Source organism: Nycticebus coucang, chromosome 6 (genome assembly GCF_027406575.1).
Source record: "Nycticebus coucang isolate mNycCou1 chromosome 6, mNycCou1.pri, whole genome shotgun sequence".
In the NCBI taxonomy this organism is placed as follows: domain Eukaryota; kingdom Metazoa; phylum Chordata; class Mammalia; order Primates; family Lorisidae; genus Nycticebus; species Nycticebus coucang.
Genome location: NC_069785.1, coordinates 42,926,153 through 42,948,107, shown reverse-complemented (window position 1 = coordinate 42,948,107; position 21,955 = coordinate 42,926,153). Strand labels below are relative to the sequence as shown.

Genomic DNA, 21,955 nt, shown 5'->3' with positions numbered 1-21,955 from the left:
GGCAAGAGAATAGTTTAAGCCTTGGGCTGTGCCTGTGGCTCAGTGGGTAAAGGCGCCAGCATATGCTGAGGGTGGTGGGCTCAAACCCGACCCCTGTGGAATTGCAACAAAAAAATAGCCGGGCGTTGTGGTGGGCACCTGTAGTTCCAGCTACTCCAGAACTCCGCCTCCATGGTGCAAGAGGCGGAGGCAAGAGAATTGCTTAAGCCCAAGAGTTTGAGGTTGCTGTGAGCTATGACAGCACGGCACTCTACCAAGGGTGACATAGTGAGACTCTGTCTCTAAAAAAAATAAAATAAAATAAGGCTTGGCACCTGTAGCTCAAGTGGCTAAGGTGCCAGCCACATACACCAGAGCTGGTGGGTTCGAATCCAGCCCAGGTCTGCCAAACAACAATGACAACCAAAAAATAGCCGGGCATTGTGGCAGGTGCCTGTAGTCCCAGCTACTTGGGAGGCTGAGGCAAGGGAATCACTTAAGCCCAGGAGTTGGAGGTTGCTGTGAGCTATAATGCCACAGCACTCTATCCAGGGTGACAGCTTGAGGCTCTGTCTCAAAAAATAAATAAATAAATAAAAACATTGCTCTAGGGAGATCAGAAATAATCTAACAACTAATCAGGTGTTGGTGAAAAATAATGCTATTAAGAACAATTTAAAAAAATAACCAACTTTCACATGGTACTTTAAAGTATATAGAGTGTTTTCACCTGGTAGTATATCTAATCTCAAGAATCAGAGAGGAAGCTATGGGTGTCAGTCCCACTCTATAAATGAAGAAATTGCAGCTAAGGGATATTAAGTAACCTGGCCAAGTTCTTACAGCTGGTAATCGTAATTGGAGCCCCAGTTCTTGAACCCACTTCCTCTGACTTCAAGCCCATATCCCCCCTGAAAAGGAAGAGGCAGCGGAGTTGGCAAGGACTACTCTGGTTCAGCTCTTCATTTTACATTTGAGGAAATAGGTACAGAGAGCAAAAGTGCCTTGCCTAAAACACACAGCTTAAAACAGGGACTGGAACCTCTGGATCCCAGTCCAGTACTCTCTTTGCCTCAGAACAGCAGTCACATGTGGGGTGGTCGTGGTAGATCTGCCTTCTCCCCTCCCCTGCATCCCCACCTGACCTATCCCTCTGCTGGCCAGCCCCTCTTCTGGGGTAACAGCCCAGAGCATCTCTCCCAGCTGCCACCCTCCCCCCATCTGGCAAGTGCCTGCCTCTTGCTGGGTAAATGAGCTTTCCATTCAACAATTCATTCACCCCATGAGTGAGCACCTACCATGTGTAAGCTCTGCTTAGATACATTCCAACACACTTGATCCCTGCCCTGGAGGGCTTACAGTGGACTGGAAAGGTCAAGAAAGGGGAGGAATCGACAAGGTCATGGTGCAATCAATGCTGCAAGAGAAAAAGCATAGGGCGGTGCCTGTGGCTCCAAGGGGTAGGGGGCTGGTCCCATATGCTGGAGGTGGCAGGTTCAAACCCAGCCCTGGCCAAAAAGCACAGGCAGGCTGGGCGAGGTGGCTCATACCAGTAATCCTAGCCCTCAGGGAGGCAGAGGCGGGCCTGAGCTCACAGGTTTGAGACCAGCCTGAGCAAGTGTGAGACCCCATCTCTAAAAAACTAGCCAGGCATAATGGCAGGCACATGTAACTTCCAGCTACTCAGGAAACTGAGACAAGAGAATCGCTTAAGCCCAAGAGTTTGAGTTTGCTGTGAGCTATGATACTACAGCACTCTACAAAGGGTGACAAAGTGAGATTCTGTCTCAAAAAAATAAATAAATAAAATGAAACAAAAGGCTCGACACCTGTAGCACAGTGATTATGGTGCCAGCCACATATACGGAGGCTGGCGGGTCCGAACCCAGCCCAGGCCAGCTAAACAACAATGACACCTGCAACAAAAAATAGCTGGGGCTGTGGCAGGCGCCTGTAATCCCAGCTAAATGGGAGGCTGAGGCAAGAGAATTGCTTAAGCCCAAGAGTTGGAAGTTGCTGTGAGCTGTGACACCACAGCACTCACCCGAGGGTGACATAGTGACTTTGTCTCAAAAGAAAAAAAAAATCCTTTTGTAGTTCATAAGCGTGATGATTGGGTTTTCATGCGCATGCGTGAGATATGTCAGCACATTACCTGTCTGACATGAAAACAAAAAAAAAGGAAAGAAAAAGAAAAAACACAGGTGTCACACACACATGGCCGTGCAAACCTTGGTGGCATGGGATAAGGGAGGTTCAGGGAAGGCTTCCCAGAAGCTAAGTGACAAATTAGCCAGGCTGGAGCTTGTAAGGAAGAGATTTTCAAGATAAGGGAATTGAGGAGGGTACAAAACCTAAGGTAAGAAGGCAACCAGCACATGGCAGGGCTGTTGCATGTTTCTGTGACATCAGCTTCTGAAAGACTTGGGGCAGGACCCCCCACTCTGCCCTGAGCGATGACGACCCCAATCAACCGCAAGAGACGGCGCTTGATGCAAACAGCAAGAGGATTTTATTCCAGCATGCTGGGGCTTGACTCGCAACTCTTTTAGGAGCCGAGGAGTCAAGCCCTGAACAGCAGGTTTTACAAGCTTATAAAGGCAAAAACCACAAAGTAGGGAGGGGCAGCAGACATAGCAGGGGCTTTAGGGAGGGGTAGCAGACATAGGGGCTTTTCCAGATAAGAAGAACTCTGGTTCATTACTCATCTGTCTTAAGACAAGATCAGCAGTTAAACATTTGCTCAGCTTTTTTCCCTCGGAACCAGTTACCGGTTATGTGCTTCAGCTCGGGGCTATTTCCTAGGACAGTTACAAAAGGTCACATTCTTATGGTAGGGGGCGAGGGGTGCTGCTACATATCTGGTCCCCCTCCCTTTTTGGATTTGGTAGTACTTTCCTTCATTCCCCCATTTGTTTTTTGGGAAGTTCTAATCATGGAACTTCTGGCTCTATGTATTCATTCTCATGGCTATCGTCCCGGCGGAGAGACTGGTAATGCTGTCTGAGCATTAACACTTGTACAGCACTTACTCTCTCCCGGACAAAGGTGACTATACGGTTGAAAATGCAGGGCCCAAAGGTAAGAATTAGAAGCAGTATGATAAGGGGATCTATTAAATTGGAAACGAGAGTGGTGAACCACGGGGACTGGTTGTACCAACTTTCAAACCACCCTTGATGGGCCTCCCGGTCTCGTTGCCTTTTTTCCAGTCTCTCCCTGAGTTTAGACATGGAGTCTTTTACCATGCCAGAGTGATCTATAAAGAAGCAGCATTCTTCTCTCAGTGCAGCGCATAACCCTCCATCTTTTGAGCAGTACTAGGTATGGTCCTTTCCACCGTGGTTCAAGGTTGGCTGTCCAGTGGCGCCGGATGTACACCGAATCTCTAACCTGGAACTAGTGAGGTATTTGCAGATCTCCGGGCTTGTAGGCTTCGACCAGCTGGCTCCACACTTCCTTTTGCACAGTTTCAAGGGCTTTTAATCTGGTGTATAGAGATTGAGAGGAGTAAGATTCTGGGGAAGGGAGGTGCTGCATGGCAATGAGTGGGGGGTGAGCTCCATATAGGATTTCAAAGGGGGTCAGCTTGAGAGTACTAGGGGTGTTGCGCACACGTAACAGGGCAAAGGGAAGGAGGACTGTCCAGTCAATAATGCCAGTCTCTAAGGATAATTTAGTCATGGCCTCTTTTAGGGTTCTATTCATCCTCTCTACCTGCCCTGAGCTCTGGGGCCAATAAGCACAATGTAATTTCCATTCAAGCTCTAGGATTTTGGCCAAACCCTGACTAACCTGGGCAACGAAAGCGGGACCGTTGTCGGATCCGATTACTTTGGGTAGCCCAAATCTTGGAAAAATCTCTTCTAATATTATTTTGGCCACAACTTGAGCAGTCTCCCTCTTTGTAGGAAAAGCTTCGACCCATCCTGAGAAAGTGTCTATGAACACTAGCAAGTACTTGTATCCGTACTTAGCCGGCTTAATCTCAGTAAAATCTGTTTCCCAGTAGCTTCCAGGGTGATCCCCTCGGAGTCATTTTCCCTGAGGTAGTGTGCTAGGCTGGGTGTTTACTAATTGGCAAGGTCTGCACTCTTTTACAGCTGCATCAACGAGTTTACTTAATTCTATAATGTAGTATGGAGAGGACTGAACAATGGTTTTCAGATGCTTGGGGCCCAGATGGGTTAATTGATGAAGTTGCCTGAGAAACGTGATTGCCTGCTCCTCAGGGAGGATGTTTTTCCCTTCCGGGGTTTCTCGGATCCCCTCTGGGGATTCTAGGTGGAGGCCTAATCTGTCCATCCTCTCGAGATCCCGCTCCGAATATTTAAAGTTTTTGATAAGGGGGGGTGCTATTCTTTAAGGCTAGGCCTTAAAGTGTTTTCATATAGCGGTAGGATGTTGAGCCCTTGAGCCGCTAGCTTAGCTTCTTGGTCGGCTCTTTGGTTTCCCTCGGCAACTCTGGACCCCCCTTTCTGATGTCCAGGGCAGTGGATTATGGTCACTCTCTTAGGGAGGTGAACAGCCTCCAGTAGACTTAGGATTTCTTCCCTGTGTTTAATTTCTTTTCCTGCTGAAGTCAACAGTCCTCACTGTCTGTAAATGGCCCCATGGACATGGGCTGTAGCAAAAGTCGGTATATATGTTAACTTTTTTTCCTTCTGCCAAACGTAAGGCCTGGGTCAAGGCGACCAGCTCGGCCTTCTGGGCCGACGTCCCTTCAGGCAGACTACTTGCCCAGATGGTCTGCTTATCGTCCACCACCGCCGCCCCGGCCACCCTTTTACCTTCTATTATGGAGCTGCTCCCATCAGTGAACCAGGTCAGCTGGGCATCCGGCAGGGGCTGATCACAGAGGTCCCTCCGAGTTCCAGTCTCCTCAGCCAGTACTTCTTGGCATGTATGTAATACATCCTCCCGGACAGAGGTATCAGGTAGTAGGGTAGCCGGGTTGAGGATGACAGGCGGGCCAAACTGGACTCTGTCTCCATTTAATAGGAGACTCTGGTAGTGTGTCATGCGGGCATTGGACAGCCACCGATCAGGGGGCTGTCTGATGATGCTTTCTAAGGCATGGGGGGCAATGACTGTCAACTTCTGCCTCATAGTCAATTTGTCTGCATCTTTTACCAGTACCGCCACTGCCGCCACAGACCTCAGACAGGCTGGCCAACCACCAGCGACGGGGTCTAATTTCTTGGAGAGGTATGCTACCGGTCTTTTCCATGGCCCTAAAGGCTGCGTCAGCACCCCTCGGGCCACTCCTCTCTTCTCATCTACGTATAGGACAAAGGGCTTTGTTACATCTGGTAGAGCCAGGGCCGGGGCTGATAATAATGCCTTTTTAATGTTGTCAAAGGCCCGCTGTTGGCTGGCACCCCACTCGAAGGGAGTGCTTTCCTTGGTCAAAGGGTAGGGGGGGCTGCCAGAGTAGCAAACCCCGGTATCCATAAGCGGCAGAACTCCGCAGTTCCTAAGAATCTCACACCTGGTGGGGCGAGCGGGGAACTGGAATCTGAGTTACAGTATGCTTCCTGGCTTCCGTTAACCATCTCTGCCCTCCTCTTAAGGTGTAACCCAGGTACGTTACCTCTTTCTGGCAGATCTGGGCTTTCTTGGCGGAGGCTCGATATCCTAAGTGGGCTAGCTCTTCCAGCAACAGTTCTGTGCCCCGATGGCACTCTTACTTTGTCGTTCCAGCTAGTAGTAAGTCATCTACATATTGTGGGAGCGTTACCTGAGGGTGGCTGGCGCGAAAGTGAGCTAGGTCTTGGTGGAGGGCTTCATAAAAGATGGTTGGGGAGTTCTTGAACCCCTGTGGAAGTCGGGTCCATGTCAATTGCCCCGTCATTCCAGAGTCCGGGTCTCTCCATTCAAATGTGAAGATGTTCTGGCTAGAGGAGTGTAGTCGGAGGCAGAAGAAGGCATCCTTCAAATCCAGGACAGTGTACCAGATATGGTCCGGAGGGAGAGAGCTTAACAGGTTATAAGGGTTAGGCACGGTGGGGTGGATGTCTTGTGCCTGCTTGTTTACTTCTCTCAAGTCCTGCACAGGGCGATAGTCTCCTGTGCCGGGTTTCTTGATGGGTAATAAGGGGGTGTTCCATGGTGACTGGCACTTTACTAGTATGCCCAGCTGTAGGAGACGCTGAATGTGAGGCTTAATTCCTTCCCGAGCTTCCCTAGTCATGGGATACTGGTGCACTGCCACAGGAGAGGAAGTAGCTTTGAGTTCTATGACTATAGGCGGCCTTTCTGCGGCCAGTCCCATTCCGGTAGTTTCGGCCCATGCCCCGGGATATTTTTCTAGCCAGTCATGTATGAGACTAGTCCCTTTCTCCCGTTGCTTTTCAAAGAGTCTATGTTCATCCTCCAAATGCGTGGTCAGGGCTGTTACTCTCTTATTCTGGGTTACCTCTGGGCCATCAGGAGTGAAAGTGATCTGGGCTTCCATTTTGGTGAGTAAATCTCTCCCAAGGAGGGGCGCAGGGCACTCAGGGATAATTAAGAATGAGTGGGTTACCCGTCCCACTCCCAGATCTACTGATCTTCGGGTAGTCCATGAGTACTGCTGATGCCCTGTGGCCCCTACAACCCAGGATTTTTTCTTGGAGACGGGTCCTGATGGTTCGAGTAGGACTGAGTGTTGAGCTCCAGTGTCTACTAGGAACTCAACTGGCTTCCCCTCCACCTTAAGTATTACCCTAGGCTCGGGGAGGGGTTCCGAGCCCTGTCCCCGCTAATCTTCTTCTTTCTCTAAGGCCAGTACTTTCTTCCTTTTTTTAGGACATTCCCTGGCCCAGTGCCCCTTCTCCTTACAGTAGGCACATTGATCCTTATCTAATGAGACGCGGTTGCCCAGGCTACCTGACTTCTTAGTTCTACCTTGGGTCTGTTCTTGGCTCTTCTCCCCTACTACTTAACACGCGGCCAAAATCCGTGTTAAGTTTTTCTCCTGTCTTCGGTCTCTCTTATTTTCCCTTTCCTCTCTCTCTTTCTCCTTTCTCTGCTCTTTTTCTTCCTCAGTTTCTCTTTTATGGTATACTTTCTCAGCTTCCTTAACTAAATCCTGCAAGGTATAGTCCTGCAATCCTTCAATCCTCTGCAGCTTTCTTTTAATGTCTACAGCTGACTGCCCTATGAAAGTCATAGCCACGGAAGCCCTCTGTCCTTCAGAGGCAGGGTCAAATGGGGTGTAGCGCCTAAAAGCTTCCATTAGGCGCTCAAGAAACACTGAGGGGGGTTCCGTGGCCCCCTGTATTACTTCTCTTACCTTAGCCAAATTAGTGGGGCGTCTTGCCGCCCCACGGAGGCCAGCCACTAGAGCCTGGCAATAGACTGTCAGTCGCTCCCTACCTTCTGCCATGTTGAAGTCCCAGTCAGGTCTGGAGGGGAAAGGCAGCCTCGATGATGTTGGGGAGCTGGGTAGGATGCCCATCCGCCCCGAGTACATTCTTCCTAGCTTCTAGTAAAATCCTCTCCCTCTCTTCAGTAGTGAAGAGAGTCTGTATGAGCTGCTGGCAGTCATCCCATGTGGGCTGATGAGAGAACATCAGGGACTCTACCAGCCCAGTCAGGTGTTGGGGGTCTTCTGAAAAAGGGGGGTGATTAGTTTTCCAGTTATACAGGTCTGCGGAAGAAAATGGCCAGTACTGGAGGGGCTGGAGAGGAGGTGGTCCCTCATCTGTTGCCACCGGCGGGGGGCCGTATGCCCTCAGGGGCAGGGCAACAGTAGTGTCGGGAGACATTCCTCCCCAGCGGTGACTCCTGGTACCTTGTGTGGGCCCCAGTGAAGGTTCCCCCGGGGGTGCAGAGGGGGCAATCGCCAGATCCGGCGATGCGGGTCCTCCCTGCCCCCCGACAGGAGCCAAGGCGGGAGGGTATGGGGGAGGAGGGAGCAGAGGGTCGAGGAGAAGATGATCAGTCTGAATTTCCGGGTAGATCTTCTTAGGGGGGTCCGAGCTGTCACCCCCTTTTCTGGAACCAGAAGATTGGACAGCGAGCACCCGAGGATTAGACGGGGGCCTGGATGTGGCAGTCCACGGCCGAACCCAGGGGGGCGGATTCTGCACCAGGTCCTGCCAGACTATGATATAAGGTTGTTGATCCGGATGGGCTCCCGGTCCTCTCTGAAAAACAATCTCTTTGATAGCAAAAATAAGAGATAAGTCAAAGGTTCCTCCTGAGGGCCAGCCGACGTTAAAAGTGGGCCACTCCGAGGAGCAGAAAGTCTGCCATGGGCCTTTTTTAACCTCTACTGACAGGTCACGACCTCTTCTCTTCACTTCAGTCCAATGATCTAGAGTCAAACTCAGAGGGGTTGTCACAGTCTGTCCCATCGTCAGTAGATATGTCAGAAACACAAATAACAGGAATAACAGAAATATTACAGATACAAGGACCCACCTACCACACTTGGTCCCTCACAAGCCTACAACAGAATCAGACGGGCACGTTTCCCGTAATTTTTGATCGAACAACTGGACTCGATCAGCGCCCTTACAGCAGGAGACAACCAGGCATCCCTGGTTCTCCTCAGTTCCTGGGGCGTCCCCCAGGATTTCAGCCTGTGGTCCTCTGGGCACGTCTACCGACCACTGTCCGGCCACTCTCACGAGGTGCCGAACGGCTGCGAAATCGAAAGCGTGCACACAAAGTCAAACAAAGGACTGAAGACACAGACCAGACAGTTTTCGGGGTACCCCTTTCTTACCTCCAAGGTCGACTCTGCAGGTGAGGGGTGGTCGTCAAATCCCGGGAGAGCCCCCAAATGAAAGACTTGGGGCAGGACCCCCCACTCTGCCCTGAGCGATGACGACCCCAATCAACCACAAGAGATGGCGCTTGATGCAAACAGCAAGAGGATTTTATTCCAGCATGCTGGGGCTTGACTCGCAACTCTTTTAGGAGCCGAGGAGTCAAGCCCTGAACAGCAGGTTTTACAAGCTTATAAAGGCAAAAACCACAAAGTAGGGAGGGGCAGCAGACATAGCAGGGGCTTTAGGGAGGGGTAGCAGACATAGGGGCTTTTCCAGATAAGAAGAACTCTGGTTCATTACTCATCTGTCTTAAGACAAGATCAGCAGTTAAACATTTGCTTAGCTTTTTTCCCTCAGAACCAGTTACCGGTTATGTGCTTCAGCTCGGGGCTATTTCCTAGGACTGTTACAAAAGGTCACATTCTTATGGTAGGGGGCGAGGGGTGCTGCTACGTATCTGGTCCCCCCCCCTTTTGGATTTGGTAGTACTTTCCTTCACTTCTATCTGTTCAGCATGTATCATACTTTTCAGTCTACAAGTGACCTGTAAGCTGGAGCTGGGTCTCCCGTCTTCTGGAAGCTTCCATGGGTAAGGGCCTGCTATTGTGGATGGATGACTCAGGCACCCCATGTGAGCAGCTTGTTACCAGTTTTCACTACCCCTGGACTCACTATGCCTCCCAGATAGAGCCCCTCCCTGTCTTTTGCCACGGCACAGGACATGACTTGTCCCATGAGGGGCTGTACCTGGCTGGAGGATTTGTTTGTTTTGTTTTGTTTTGTTTCATACAGGGTCTCACTTTTTTGAGACTTGAGTGCTGTGGCATCATAGTTTACAGCAACCTCCAATTCTTGGGTTCAAGTGATTCTCTTGTCTCAGCCTCCCGAGTAGCTGGGACTACAGGCACCCGCCATACCACCTGGCTATTTCAGAGACAAAGTCTTGCACTTGCTCAGGCTGGTCTTGAACCTATAAGCTCAGGCAATCCACCTGCCTTGGCCTCCCAGAGTGCTAGGATTACAGGCATGAGCCACCACACCCAGCCTGGCTGCTGGAGGCTTTGATTGTGGTGGTGGTGGTGGTGGTGGTAGCACATTACTTATCTGAGCCCCCTTTCTCACCTGGTCACGAACATCAGTAGACTGTGTCCAGGGAAGCCAAGCTTCTTTCCCTGAGAGGATAGGAAGAGAGACAGTGGGGGTGGGTATACCACCCTATGAGAGAGGTACAAACATTCTTATAGCTTAGCACCAGATGGGGAAAACTAGCAAGGGGTAGCCCCTGCCCGGGTGTGCACTCAGGGCCCTGACCTCACAGAAACAGATCAGGGGGAAGAGAAAGGGACCCAACCAGGATGGCAGGTACTGGCTTGGATCAGTGCTGCCCCAAGTCAGGCACACACTGGGGCTGCCCATGCATGGTTGGTCTGCCCTTGCCCCTGTGGTTCCCAGGCCCACATTCCTGGGCTTTGCACATGAATATTCAGATTGACTATTTCCCTGGGGAAGCAACTTGGCACTCACCTTGGAATATGATTGAGGTTTTTATTGGGTCTTTCCTTCCAAGGTGATGTGTGACACTGCATTCAGAAGGATCATTGGCCCCTGTCTGGGGCCCAGCACTGTGCTCCTCAGTGGTGTTCTGTTCAGTGGGACGGACCTGTAAGTAGATAGTCAATACAACATGTTCAGCACCAAGCAGAGGCGGGCAGAGGCAGCAGGGTGGCAAGGAGGATGGCACTACCCGAAAGGAGAGTGGCAGCATGAAGCTGAGTGCTGACAGCAAGAGAGGGTGGGCACAAAGGGGGAAAGCAACAGGAGCAAAGGTCTGAGTGAACAGAGATAGCAGGAGGCAAGGGGGTGTGTGTCATGAGAGTCTGAGGGGGCAGCATGGGGACCATTTTGGCACTCTTTTACACTCTCCCTGTAACAACTGCCTCCCCTAACCTCCTGGCCTTGGGAATGAAGTTGCACTCACACCCTGGAACATCCCATTCCATCCCTCCTCAGATCCAACCCTGGGGAAAGAGGATCCCTGCTGAACAGAACAGCCCCCTCAGCAAAATCCTGGGCTCCCCAGTGTCCTCCCTGGCATCTCCAGTTGGCTGCCAACAGATATTTCCATCACCTCTCCTCTCCCTGGCTTCCCTGCAAGCCTCACCAGCATTTTCCTAGAACATCACAAAAGGCTCCCACGAGGCTGAGCTCAGTGGCTCACACCTGTAATCCCAGCACTTGGGAGGCTGAGGTGGGTGGATTGCCTAAGCTCACAGTTCAAGACCAGCCTGAGAAAGAGTGAGACCTTGTCTTTAAAAAATAGCCAGGTGTGGGGCGGTGCCTGTGGCTCAGTCGGTAAGGCGCCAGCCCCATATACTGAGGGTGGCGGGTTCAAACCGGGCCCCGGCCAAACTGCAACCAAACACTAGCCGGGCGTTGTGGCGGGCACCTGTAGTCCCAACTACTCAGGAGGCTGAGGCAAGAGAATCGCATAAGCCCAAGAATTAGAGGTTGCTGTGAGCTGTGTGATGCCACGGCACTCTACCGAGGGCCATAAAGTGAGACTCTGTCTCTACAAAAAAAAAAATAGCCAGTTGTTCTCAGAAGTCAGACCCCCATTTCCAGGCACAAGCAGACTGCCTTTTTGGGATACACCCTCTGGGCTCCAATAAGATCATGAACAAAGCAGCCTGTGATGGTTTGTTTGGGTGGTTCCACCTTGGGTAAGAGCACACACCCTAATCCCTTCTCAGGGACAAAGACTGTAAAGGACCAACTGCCAGCCATGTGTAATCCTCTTAAAATCCCTAGATAAAAGAGTCCATGTACAGACTCCTGGGAGAGTTCTTCAGTTCTTTCCCCCTTCCAGAAGCTCTGGTGCTTTTCTGTATTCCTTTCTAACTTCTAATAAAAGTCCTATCTTACCACTAGATAAAAAATAAAAATAGCCGGGCGTTGTGGCGGGCGCCTGTAGTCCCAGCTCCTTGGGAGTCTGAGGTAAGAGAATCGCTTAAGCCCAGGAGTTGGAGGTTGCTGTGAGCTGTGACACCATAGCACTCTATTTATTATTTACAAAATAAATAAATAAAACAATGCCATTCTTTTTGCTAAATTTGTTTTGAAAAAAACATACTATTTTCTTTTTCTTTCTTTCTTTTTTTTTTTTTTTTGATACAGAGTCTCAAGGTGTCACCCTGGGTAGAGCACCATGGCATCATAGCTCACAGCAAACCCCAACTCTTGGGTTCAAGCGATCCTCTTGCCACAGTTTTTTTGTTTTTAGTAGAGATGGGGTCTCACTCTTGCTCAGCCTGGTCTCAAACTCCTAAGCTCAAGCAATCCACCTGCCTCAGCCTCCCTGAGTGCTAGAATTACAGGCATGAGCCATCATGCTCAGACTATTTTCTTTAGAAATAAATTAACTTGTAATGGTTTTATTGATTGATTGATTGATCAATCGATCTTTTTTTTCTTTTTTTTGAGACAGAGCCCCAAGCTGTCACCCTGGGTAGAGTGCCGTGTAGAGTGCTGTTGTATCACAGCTCACAGCAATCTCCAACTCCTGGGCTCAAGCGATTCTCCTGCCTCCACCTCCCAAGTAACTGGGACTACAGGCACCTGCCACAACGGCTATTTTTTGGTTGCAGCCATCATTGTTGTGTGGTGGGCCAGGGCTGGATTCGAACCCGCCAGCTCAGGTGTTTATGGCTGCTGCCTTAGCCTCTTGAGCCACAGGCACCAAGCCAATTGATTTTTTTTTTTTTTTTTGTACCAACAGAGTCTCACTTTATTGCCCTGGTATAGTGCCATGGTGTCACATAGTTCACACCAACCTCCAACTCCTGGGCTTAAGTGATTCTCTTGCCTCAGCCTCCGGAGTAGCTGGGACTACAGGCACCCGCCACAACGCCCAGCTATTTTTTTGTTGCAGTTCGGCTGGGGCCGGTTTTGAACCCACCACCCCTGGTATACGGGGCCAGCGCCCTACTCACTGAGCCATAGGCACCTCCTGATTGATTGATTTTTGTTGTTGTTGCTGTTTCTTTTTTTTTAATTTTTGTTTTCAATTTCAGCTGGCTTTCACTCTTCTTCTTAGTTTGAAGTTTTTGTTTTTTTTTTTAATTTTCTTATTTTCCCATTCTTCCTTTAGCTAGTCTCTTGCCCTTTACCTCCCAAGTAGCTGGGATTACAGGTGCCCACCACAACGCCCGGCTTTTTTTTTTTTTTTTTTTTTGGTAGAGATGGACTTTCACTCTGGCTCACTCCTGCTCATACTGGTCTCAAACCTCTGAGCTCAGGAAATCCACCCGGCCTCCCACAGTGTGGGGACTACAGGTGTGAGCCACCACGCATGGTCTGTTGTTGTTTTTTTTTTTTTCTTTTGCACTTTTTGGCTGGGGCCAGGTTTGAACCCACCACCTCCAGTATATGGGGCTGGTGCTCTACTCCTTTGAGCCACAGGCACCACCCTGTTGTTGTTTTTTGATTGGTTGATTTTTTTTATTTACTTTTTTTTTCTTTTCAGAGTCTCACTTTGCTGCCCTCAGTAGAGTGCTGTGGGGTCACAGCTCACAGCAACCTCCAACTCTTGGGCTTAGGCAATTCTCTTGCCTCAGCCTCCCAAGTAGCTGGGACTACAGGCACCTGCCCAACTATTTTTTGTTGCAGTTTGGGCAGGGCCAAGTTCAAACCCACCACCCTCAGTATAAAGGGCTGGCGCCCTACCCACTGAGCCACTGGCGCCACCCAATTTTTTTTTTTTTTATTGAGACAGAATCTAACTATGTCACCCTCAGTAGAGTGCTATAGCATCACAGCTCACAGCAACCTCCAACTCTTGGGCTTAAGCAATTCTCTTGCCTCAGCCTCCCAAGTAGCTGGGACTACAGGCTCTCGCAACAACGCCCGGCTATTTTTTGGTTGTAGTTGTCATTGTTGCTTAGCAGACCCAGACCAGGTTCGAACCTGCCACCCTAGGTGTATGTGGCCAGCGTCCTTGCCAACTTGAGCTACAGGAGCTGCCCACCCAGCTTTTTTTTGTTGTAATTGTCACTGTTGTTTTAGCAGGCCCAGTCTGGGTTTGAACTCACCAGCCCAGGTATATGTGGCCGGCGTCCTAGCCACTGAGCTACAGGCACCAAGCCTTAAGTAATTCTCTTGCCTCAGCCTCCCAAGTAGCTGGGACTATAGGTGCCCACACAACACCCAGTGATTTTTATTGTTGTTTTTGCAGTTGTCATTGTTGTTTTAACTGGCCCAGGCAGGGTTCGAACTGCCAGCCTGGGTGTATGTGGCCAACACCCTACCCGCTGAGCTACAGGCACCACCCCCACCTTTTCTATTTTTAGTAGAGGGTCTTGTCCTTGCTCAGGCTAGTCTTGAACTTCAGAGCTCAAAGGATCCACTCGCCTTGGCCTCCCAGAGTGCCAAATGAGCCACAGTGCCTGCCCTAACTAATGAATGTTTTAAACTTCTCAATTTCAATTTTTAATATAGCAAATGTCAGTAGCCATATTCTATATAAACAAAAGCTCGGGAGCCCTCTTCTCCAAGTTTTCATTTGTAAAGAGGTCCTGAGACCCCTCTGTCTCTCTCCCTTCTTTGCAGCCACATTTCCTGAGAGCCGACTGATTTTTTTCACTGTCTCCTTAGCCCTGCCCTGTGGCTTAGCACCACAGTTCCTGAAATTGCTCTCACTGAGGCCACCAAGGACCCCCTGGGGTTTTATTCAATAGACACTCCTCTGTTCCCCTTTACATTTCAGCAGCATGACATTACACACTTCCTAGAAACACCTTCCACCCTGTTTCTCTGGCCACCACCTTCTCCTAGGTCTCTCTCCAGTGGTTCCTTCTGACCTCTTATGGCTTTGCTTAGACCATCAGGCCTAGGGATCTCAGGCCGTGGTCCAGCCCTCTTCTCTATCCTCCCAAGGGTTCAAGCACTTCTCCATGTGTTTGTTTCCCAAATCTGTTTTCTAGCCAAGACTTCTTTCCTGAGAACCGTATCAACATATACACTGTTCAGAACATCTATATGGATGTCATTGCCCACTCAGTGGTCCCCACTGCTCTAGGAACACTGGTCCTTTGGTTTCTACCCTGCCCTCACTCTGCGCATCCAACCAGCAGCCAAATCCTGTTGCCCTGCCCCCTAACCTGCTCTCTAGCCCTTTCCCAGTCCACTCCCACTGGCCTCCTTCACCTCTCCCCGGTCTCTCTTTGGCCTTCCTCCTCTAGTCTGACAGAGCAGCCAGTGTTCCCTCTTATGCAGATCTTTGCCCTGCTCAAAATTCACTGGAGGACCCCAATGACCCAGGAAGAATGCTACCCACACAGCATGGCTCACTAGGCTGACCTAGTGATGGAGTCCTGCCACCTGTCCAGCCTGTGTGCTCTGGCCCATGCTGCTCTGTGCCAGCTTGCCTCCCCCTCAGGCACATGGTGTTCCTGACTTTCCTACTGTTTCCCAGTAGCTCCTTCTCAGGCTCCCTCCTCCAGAAAGCCTTCCCTGACTGCCCTACTCAGGTAGGAGGCTATTCTAGGTACTCTAGGCCCTATTCTCCCATTTTATACTAGTTACCCTCAGTTTCTAGACTCCAAAGGTCCTTAAAAAGGAAAATTTCTTACTATAGTGTCTCCAGAGCATAGAATGATGCCTGGCACATAGTGGAACTTAGTATATACTTGCTGAATGAATGGCTTGAAGATCCCCAGGTGTGCAAGGGTACTGCCTTTATAGAGCAAGGGTCTGTCCTGGCTATCTGGCTCTGCCTTGATATAGGAGGCAGCTGCCCAGGGCTCCCCCATCGCCTCCTGTTGTGTTGCCCTGACCAGGCTCCTAGAAGAATCTGGCTGGACTCCATGCTTTTTCCATCAATGGCCAAGATATGAGGCCAGTAAGATATGGGCAGACAACCCAGTCACGGGCACCTTCCCCAGGCAAAATTGCTGCCCAACTTGGTCAGAGCTGACCCTGCCAGGGACATCCTGACCATAAGCAGGGCACCTGCCACAAGACGCACCAGTCACAAGCAACAGCAACACATACCACACAGCCTGGCTTGCCCCCTGTGTCATTCCATGGCTATTGTCCCCTCACAGAGAGTAAACTGACTCTCAGAAGGCTGAATAATTTTCTCATGGTCACTCAGCTAGTAAGGGAAGGGGCTGGATTGGACTCAAGTTCTTCTGCTGCTAAAACCTGTCATCTTGTTCCTGCCCCCATTCTGCAGCTCCAGCAGTCTAGTGACACTAAATAGCCACTCCCTTGTTAGTCCAAGGCCAGGCTAAGCCCCTGAAGCTGAGGTCTGCCCCCAAGGGCCAGGATAGGAGCATCCAGGGACAGGCAGGCGTGAACAAGCAGCAGTGTAGGGCACCCTGGTAACTCATTCTAGCATGAGCAGGAGTCCTGGCAGGTCAGAGTAATAGAGAAGGCACAGCCAACACCAGAGTCAGGAGGCAAATGACGCATGGACCCTGAAGGCAAAAGGGACACCATGTCCTCTGGGCCACAGGTCCCTGGTGTCAGCCTTGCCTCAGAAGTTATCATCCTACCCTAACCCAAAACCCTCCTTTATCAGGAAGCACAGGATCTGCCACAGCTGTCAGGAAGAGGCAGCAGCTGACCCTGAAGCTGGAGAAAAGCTGGTCTGAGCCTCTTCAGGGGCACTAGGCAGGGTGAGACACAGGGTCCCAAGTTGGTGGCAGGGACACTACACACAGGGATATCTAGTAGTGCTGCATGAGATAAATTCTGTGTAACTCAGCAGGCATGTACCCACGGGACTGATAACTGGTAGTCCTACCTGCTCAGTTACCCCCTCCTGGGAGAGAAGGCAGGAGAGGAAAAGGGAGCCCTTTCGCCTCAGGAGCCTTATAGGGTTTCATCACCTTGCTCACCTCAACTCATCTAAAGAAAGAACCACATTCAGCACAGCAGATAGACTGGTTTATGGATAATAGTATGGGACAGACTGGGAAGGTACTAGGGTCTGTAGTGATGAGCTTTCCAGGAATAGACAGACAGGAGTGGCCCTGACAGACCAGCAGACAGAGGGACAGGGAAGCAAAACAAATGGGTAAGCAGTTTGGTCCAAGCATCAGATACACCTCTGCCTTAGGGACTTGGCAGAGGAGCAGGGCTGATGGGGGTCTTCCTCCTGGTAGGGCCCCTTCTCACTCTCTGTTGCCCCTCATCCAGCATGTGGTGGCAGGTGTTATTTCCGGGGCTATGTAATGGTTGGTCTGGGAGGGCAAAGGATCAAGGCTTTTGGAGACTCCCCGGAGAGGTGGAGGTGAGGTTAGCAGCATAGGGGAGAATCTGGTCAGGCTCCAGGTGCCTAGGGTGAGGCCACTGCTCAGCAGGGCCCCTGTGTCTAGGGCAGGCCCTCACCCTGCCCACCACACCAACATGGTGCAATAAATAAAGTTTCAAGTAGTAAGTCAGTGTCAAAAAAGAGAGCTGGAGGCTGGCAGACAGGCAGAGGCTTAGAGAAGCTCCAGCCACCCACCATGTCCTCTTAGTGGGCTAAATGTTTAAGTCAGTCTTGGGCACTGGAGTGGGTATCTGGCCCCAATGTCCACATGGGCAGTCCCTGCAGGGGCCTAGCCCCTCAGACCAGTGCCAAAGCCTGTTCTGTGGGGCAGAAGCAGGGCAGCATGGTGCCCACGGCATCCACAATGGCTTCCAGGTGCTCATCTTGTGCCTGAGGCCCACAGAGCTGCATGAAGTCTGCCAGACGCAGCAAGTACTCAAGATTGTGGCCAGAGAAGCCTCGGCAGGCCAGGATTTGCGTAGCAATGGCCTCCTCAGGTGCGGGGCCCAGATAGCCAGGGTTCTGTGGGGTGGCCACATAGGCCAATGCCTTGAGGGGCTGGTCAGGACTATCTTGGGGATAGAAAGTGACTTCCTTGGTATCGTAGCCGCCGAGAACTGCCTCCCGCACATTCAGGTACTTCAGAGCCTCGCTCACCTGCTCACCTTGCACTTGGTATGCCACTCCCCAAGTGCAGCCCTAGGAGAGGAAACAGGGACATCTGGGGTCAGTGAAAATAGCTACTTCCTAGTCTCCTACCCATCTTAAAGTGTTACCCGCACCTCCAGCCCCAGGGTTGTGCTCTATAAAGGAAATGAGTGGCCAGCTGAGGAGCCATCTGGCAGCAATACATCAAGCCCTTATTCCTCTTTTTTCTTTTTTTTTTTTGGAAGGGGGGTGGAACAGAGTCTTACTTGGTCACCCTCAATACAGTGCCATGAAGTCATAGCTCACAGCAACCTCTAACTCTTGGGCTCAAGTGATTCTCTTACCTCAACCTCCCAAGTCCCTGGGACTATACGTGCCCTCCAGAATGCCCAGCTATTTTTTAGAGACAGGGTCTTGCTCTTGCTCAGGTTAGTCTTGAACTCCTGAGCTCAGGCAATCTGTCCGAATCTGTCCGCCTCAGCCTCCCAGAGTACTAGGATTACAGGCATGAGCCACCTCACTCAGCTTCCCCCTTTCTTAAGGGTTGATGAGGTGGTCTAGCCCCAGGGAATGACAGGATTCCTATTCAAAATGTGGTCCAGGAACCAGTGGCATCACCTGTAAGCTCCTTGTTAAGTATGCTGCATTTCAGGCCCCACTCTAATCCTGAGTTAAAATTTGCACTTTAACAAGATCCACAGGTGATTCTTGTGAGAAGCACTAAGCTAGACCAGCTTCTGTTCTGGCATCAGATCTAGCTCCCAGACAAGGGTCTCTGAGCTTTGACTACACCCTTCCACGTTTTGCCTCCGGGTCCCCTCTTGACTTGGACACGTACCTTATGATCTTCAAGGAGAGTCACTACACGGCCAGGCTAGAAAAGAAAGATTTTGAAAAAGACAAGTTAGAAATCAGCTCTGCCACCAGTGCAAGGAAACCCCATTGGCCCAGGCCTCAGACAGCCCCACTCTACATGCTCAGAGTACCACTCATGCAGGGGGATGTGGGAGAAGGATGTATAGATGCAGGAGAAATAGTAAGATAAATATAGGCCTGTGGCCCAAATTGGTAACCAACACAGGAATGTACGGTTCAGGGATTCCAGCCATCACAGTGACCCACTGGACACCACATTTAAGCTACAAATCCCAGAAACGGGTTTACACGTTCCCCTCCATCAGTCCTGAGAGCCCCGAACATTCCAGGATACTGGCACCCACTGTACTGTCACCATTTCCCTTATTCCCCTCGGATGCTCACCATCTTGTCGCTGCCCCGATGGAAGGTGTCTCCCTGCCAGAAACGGCGGCTGTAACCGCGCACGAAGCCCACTCGGCTGTCGCTGTAAGCGAAGTCGGGCCTCCACACCAGGGAGCCGTACCCGAAAATCCACAGAGAATCGCTGTTGTCCCGGGGTAGCGGAGCGGAGGTCGGAGGGGACGGTGATGTGGGCGAGGTGTTCGAGGCTACGGATTCCTGCTTCATGGTGCCGGGCTCAGGAATGGACCCAGGCGGCCTCCGGGGCCGGTCTCCGGCGTGGGCACGGAAGGACCGATGGACACTCACACCCGGCCTGGCACCTCTTGGTCGCTCCAGCTGAGCGCCCAGCTACAGAGGCGCTCTTTAAACCCCATGCAAGGTAGACCCCGCCCACCGCAGCTAGAAGCTGCGGTGATTGGGGCGGGGCAAATCCCATTTTGGCCAATCAACTTTGGATTTTGCTCATCGCTTTATCGCGCCGCCCTCTGAGTGGGTGGCTGAGCAGTCTGCCCCGATCCCAGCGTGCCCTTTGATTGGTTCGGCTCCCCCTCCGTAGCAAACCTGACAGGAGTGATGCAACTGCAGGGGAGGTTTCCCCAGCGCCGGCATGCAGCAAGGGCGCCTCGAATTGCGTCAGGCGGCGAGTGGGCACTGGTCCGGCACCGACGCGGACTTCGAGCGTCTCCCGGCAGCCCCTCCATGGCTTGGACCCCGAAGGAGACGCGGCGGACGGGTCCCAGGTGGTGTCTTCCCAGCGGTCCTGCTCGTGTACCTAGAGGTACACACAGCGTGAACTCAGTCTCAAGGCCCGTTCAGGTCACGTCCAGGAGTGCTCTGGGCGGCGTAAACTCTCGTCTCCGGGGCCCCGCCTTAGAGCCACGCACTGCGGGAAAGCTATCGGAGGCACTGTCCTCATTCCTGTCAGGTGTCTCATTGCTGTTGGCCCGCGTGAGCAAATAGAGAAACTGAGTCACGGGGGCGGCAAGGGGTTCTGCAGAGGCTGTGGGACTGAGTCAACCTGGGAGCCCAAAGCTTGCAGGCCTCACGTGAGGGCTACTCCCTGGACCAGGTGTGGGACCCCCTTAGCTCCGGTAGGCTGGGGAAGAGCTTGTCGGTGTGTTGGGAGTGGCAGGCTCAGGCCGTCGCTTAGGCAGTGGTGTTAGCACCTGCGCAGAGGGGTTTAAACCCCAAGGCGATGGGTTTAGTTCTTCTGGGTGGTGAGATTGAGCAGCAGTAGTTAACCCTGGGGCACCAAGGTTCCGTTCCAGCGCGTTGAGCTAGGAGAGCCCAGCTGAGGCCCCCAGAGGGCTGTGAGCAGCTACTGGCCTTCTCCCTTGGTTTGTGACCTCGCAGAGAGGGTCCAAAGGCCGCCTGGCACTGACCCACCAAGGAGCGAAAAGAGACCGTCCCCTGGAGATGTCCCTCACTGGAAAAGAGATACAGAGGCAGCTCAGGGCCTTCCAATCCTGGAACTGGCTCTGAAAGAGGGCTGGTAGAGGAAATGGGCAATATGGTTTCTCATTTGGTTCTCATTAGATATTTAAACTCAAAATTATCTGCACACTTCACATACTCATTCAAGAGTGTCCTAGATTTCACAGTGGGAATGTTGCACAAAGGTGTGAATAGTATGAAGCTATTTCAGAAAAAGTTACACAGATTAGTATCTGTGTATTAAATTATCTGGAAGAATATATCTAAACTGTTAGCCGAGGCCGGGCATAGTGGCTTATGCCTGTAATCCCAGCACTCTGGAAGGCTGAGGCAGGTGGATTGCTTGAGCTCACAAATTTGAGACCAGCCTGAGCAAAAGCGAGACCCCGTCTCTACTAAAAATAGAAAAATTAGCCCAGCAGAAAGGCTCATGCCTGTAATCCCAGCACTTGGGAGGCTGAGGTGGGTGGATTGCCTGAACTCACAGGTTTAAGACCAACCTGAGCAAGAGTAAGATCCTGTCTCTAAAAACAGCTGGGCGTTGTGGTGGGCACCTGTAGTCCCAGCTACTTGGGAGGCTGAGGCAAGAGAATCACTTAAACCCAAAAGTTTGAGGTTCCTGTCAGCTAAGATGCCACAGCCGTGTGTTGTGGCAGGCGCTGGTGGTCCCAGCTACTCCGGAGGCTGAGGCAAGAGAATCGCCTAAGCCCAAGAGCTGGAGGTTGCTGTGAACTTGGTACCAAGGGTTACCAAGTGAGACTCAGTCTAAAAAAAAAAAAAAAGAAGAAAGAAAGAAAGAAAAGGGAAGGGAGGGGAAGAGAGAGGAAACTGAGGCAAGAGGATGGCTTGAGGGTGGCACCTGTGGCTCAGTGAGTAGGGCCCTGGCCCCATATACCAAGGGTGGAGGTTTCAAACCCGCCCCTGGCCAAACTGCAACAAAAAACAGCCTGTTGTTGTGGCAGGCGCCTGTGGTCCCAGCTGCTCCGGAGGCTGAGGCAAGAGAATCGCCTAAGCCCAAGAGCTGGAGGTTGCTGTGAACTGTGACGCCACAGCACTCTACTGAGGGTGATAAAGTGAGACTCTGTCTCAAAAAAAAGAGGATCGCTTGAGCCCAAGTTGGAGGTTGGAGGTTGCTGTGACCTATGATGCCAGGGCACTCTACCCAGGGCAACAGCTTGAGGCTCTGTCTCAATAAAACAAACAAACTGGGCGGCGCCTGTGGCTCAGTGGATAGGGTGCTGGCCCCATATACTGAGGGTGGCAGGTTCAAACCCAGCCCCGGCCAAACTGCAACAAAAAAATAGCCGGTCATTGTGGTGGGTGCCTGTAGTCCCAGCTACTTGGGAGGCCGAGGCAAGAGAATCGCCTAAGCCCAGGAGTTGGAGGTTGCTGTGAGCTGTGTGATGCCATGGCACTCTACCGAGGGAGATAAAGTGAGACTCTGTCTCTACAAACAAACAAACAAAAAAAAAAAAAAAAAAAAAAACTGTTAGCCAAGGCTGCTACCAGAGGAGGACTTTCAACATGAAATTTATTTATTTATTTTGAGGCAGAGTCT

At 51.3% G+C, this 21,955-nt stretch overlaps 2 protein-coding genes and 1 pseudogene across 2 annotated transcripts; 1 reads left to right on the top strand and 2 right to left on the bottom strand.

Annotated features, from left to right (window-relative positions):
* The first annotated feature begins 2,064 nt into the window (after nt 1-2,064).
* LOC128589538 (uncharacterized) lies at nt 2,065-2,144 on the top strand (annotated as a pseudogene).
* A 3,504-nt stretch (nt 2,145-5,648) lies between these two features.
* LOC128588997 (uncharacterized) lies at nt 5,649-9,085 on the bottom strand. The gene is given in 3 exon segments (XM_053595862.1): nt 5,649-7,370; nt 7,372-8,611; nt 8,696-9,085. Coding segments are annotated over 2 exon segments (2,655 nt in total). The 5' UTR covers nt 8,322-8,611; nt 8,696-9,085; the 3' UTR covers nt 5,649-5,665.
* Nucleotides 9,086-16,643: 7,558 nt separating this feature from the next.
* CHAC1 (ChaC glutathione specific gamma-glutamylcyclotransferase 1) lies at nt 16,644-21,719 on the bottom strand. The gene is made up of 4 exons (XM_053595888.1): nt 19,525-21,719; nt 18,964-19,311; nt 18,542-18,577; nt 16,644-17,754 (listed from the first exon to the last, which is right to left on the bottom strand). Exons 1-4 carry the CDS (start codon nt 19,570-19,572, stop codon nt 17,353-17,355), a joined length of 834 nt encoding a protein of 277 aa, XP_053451863.1. The 5' UTR covers nt 19,573-21,719; the 3' UTR covers nt 16,644-17,352.
* Between the last annotated feature and the right edge of the window lie 236 nt (nt 21,720-21,955).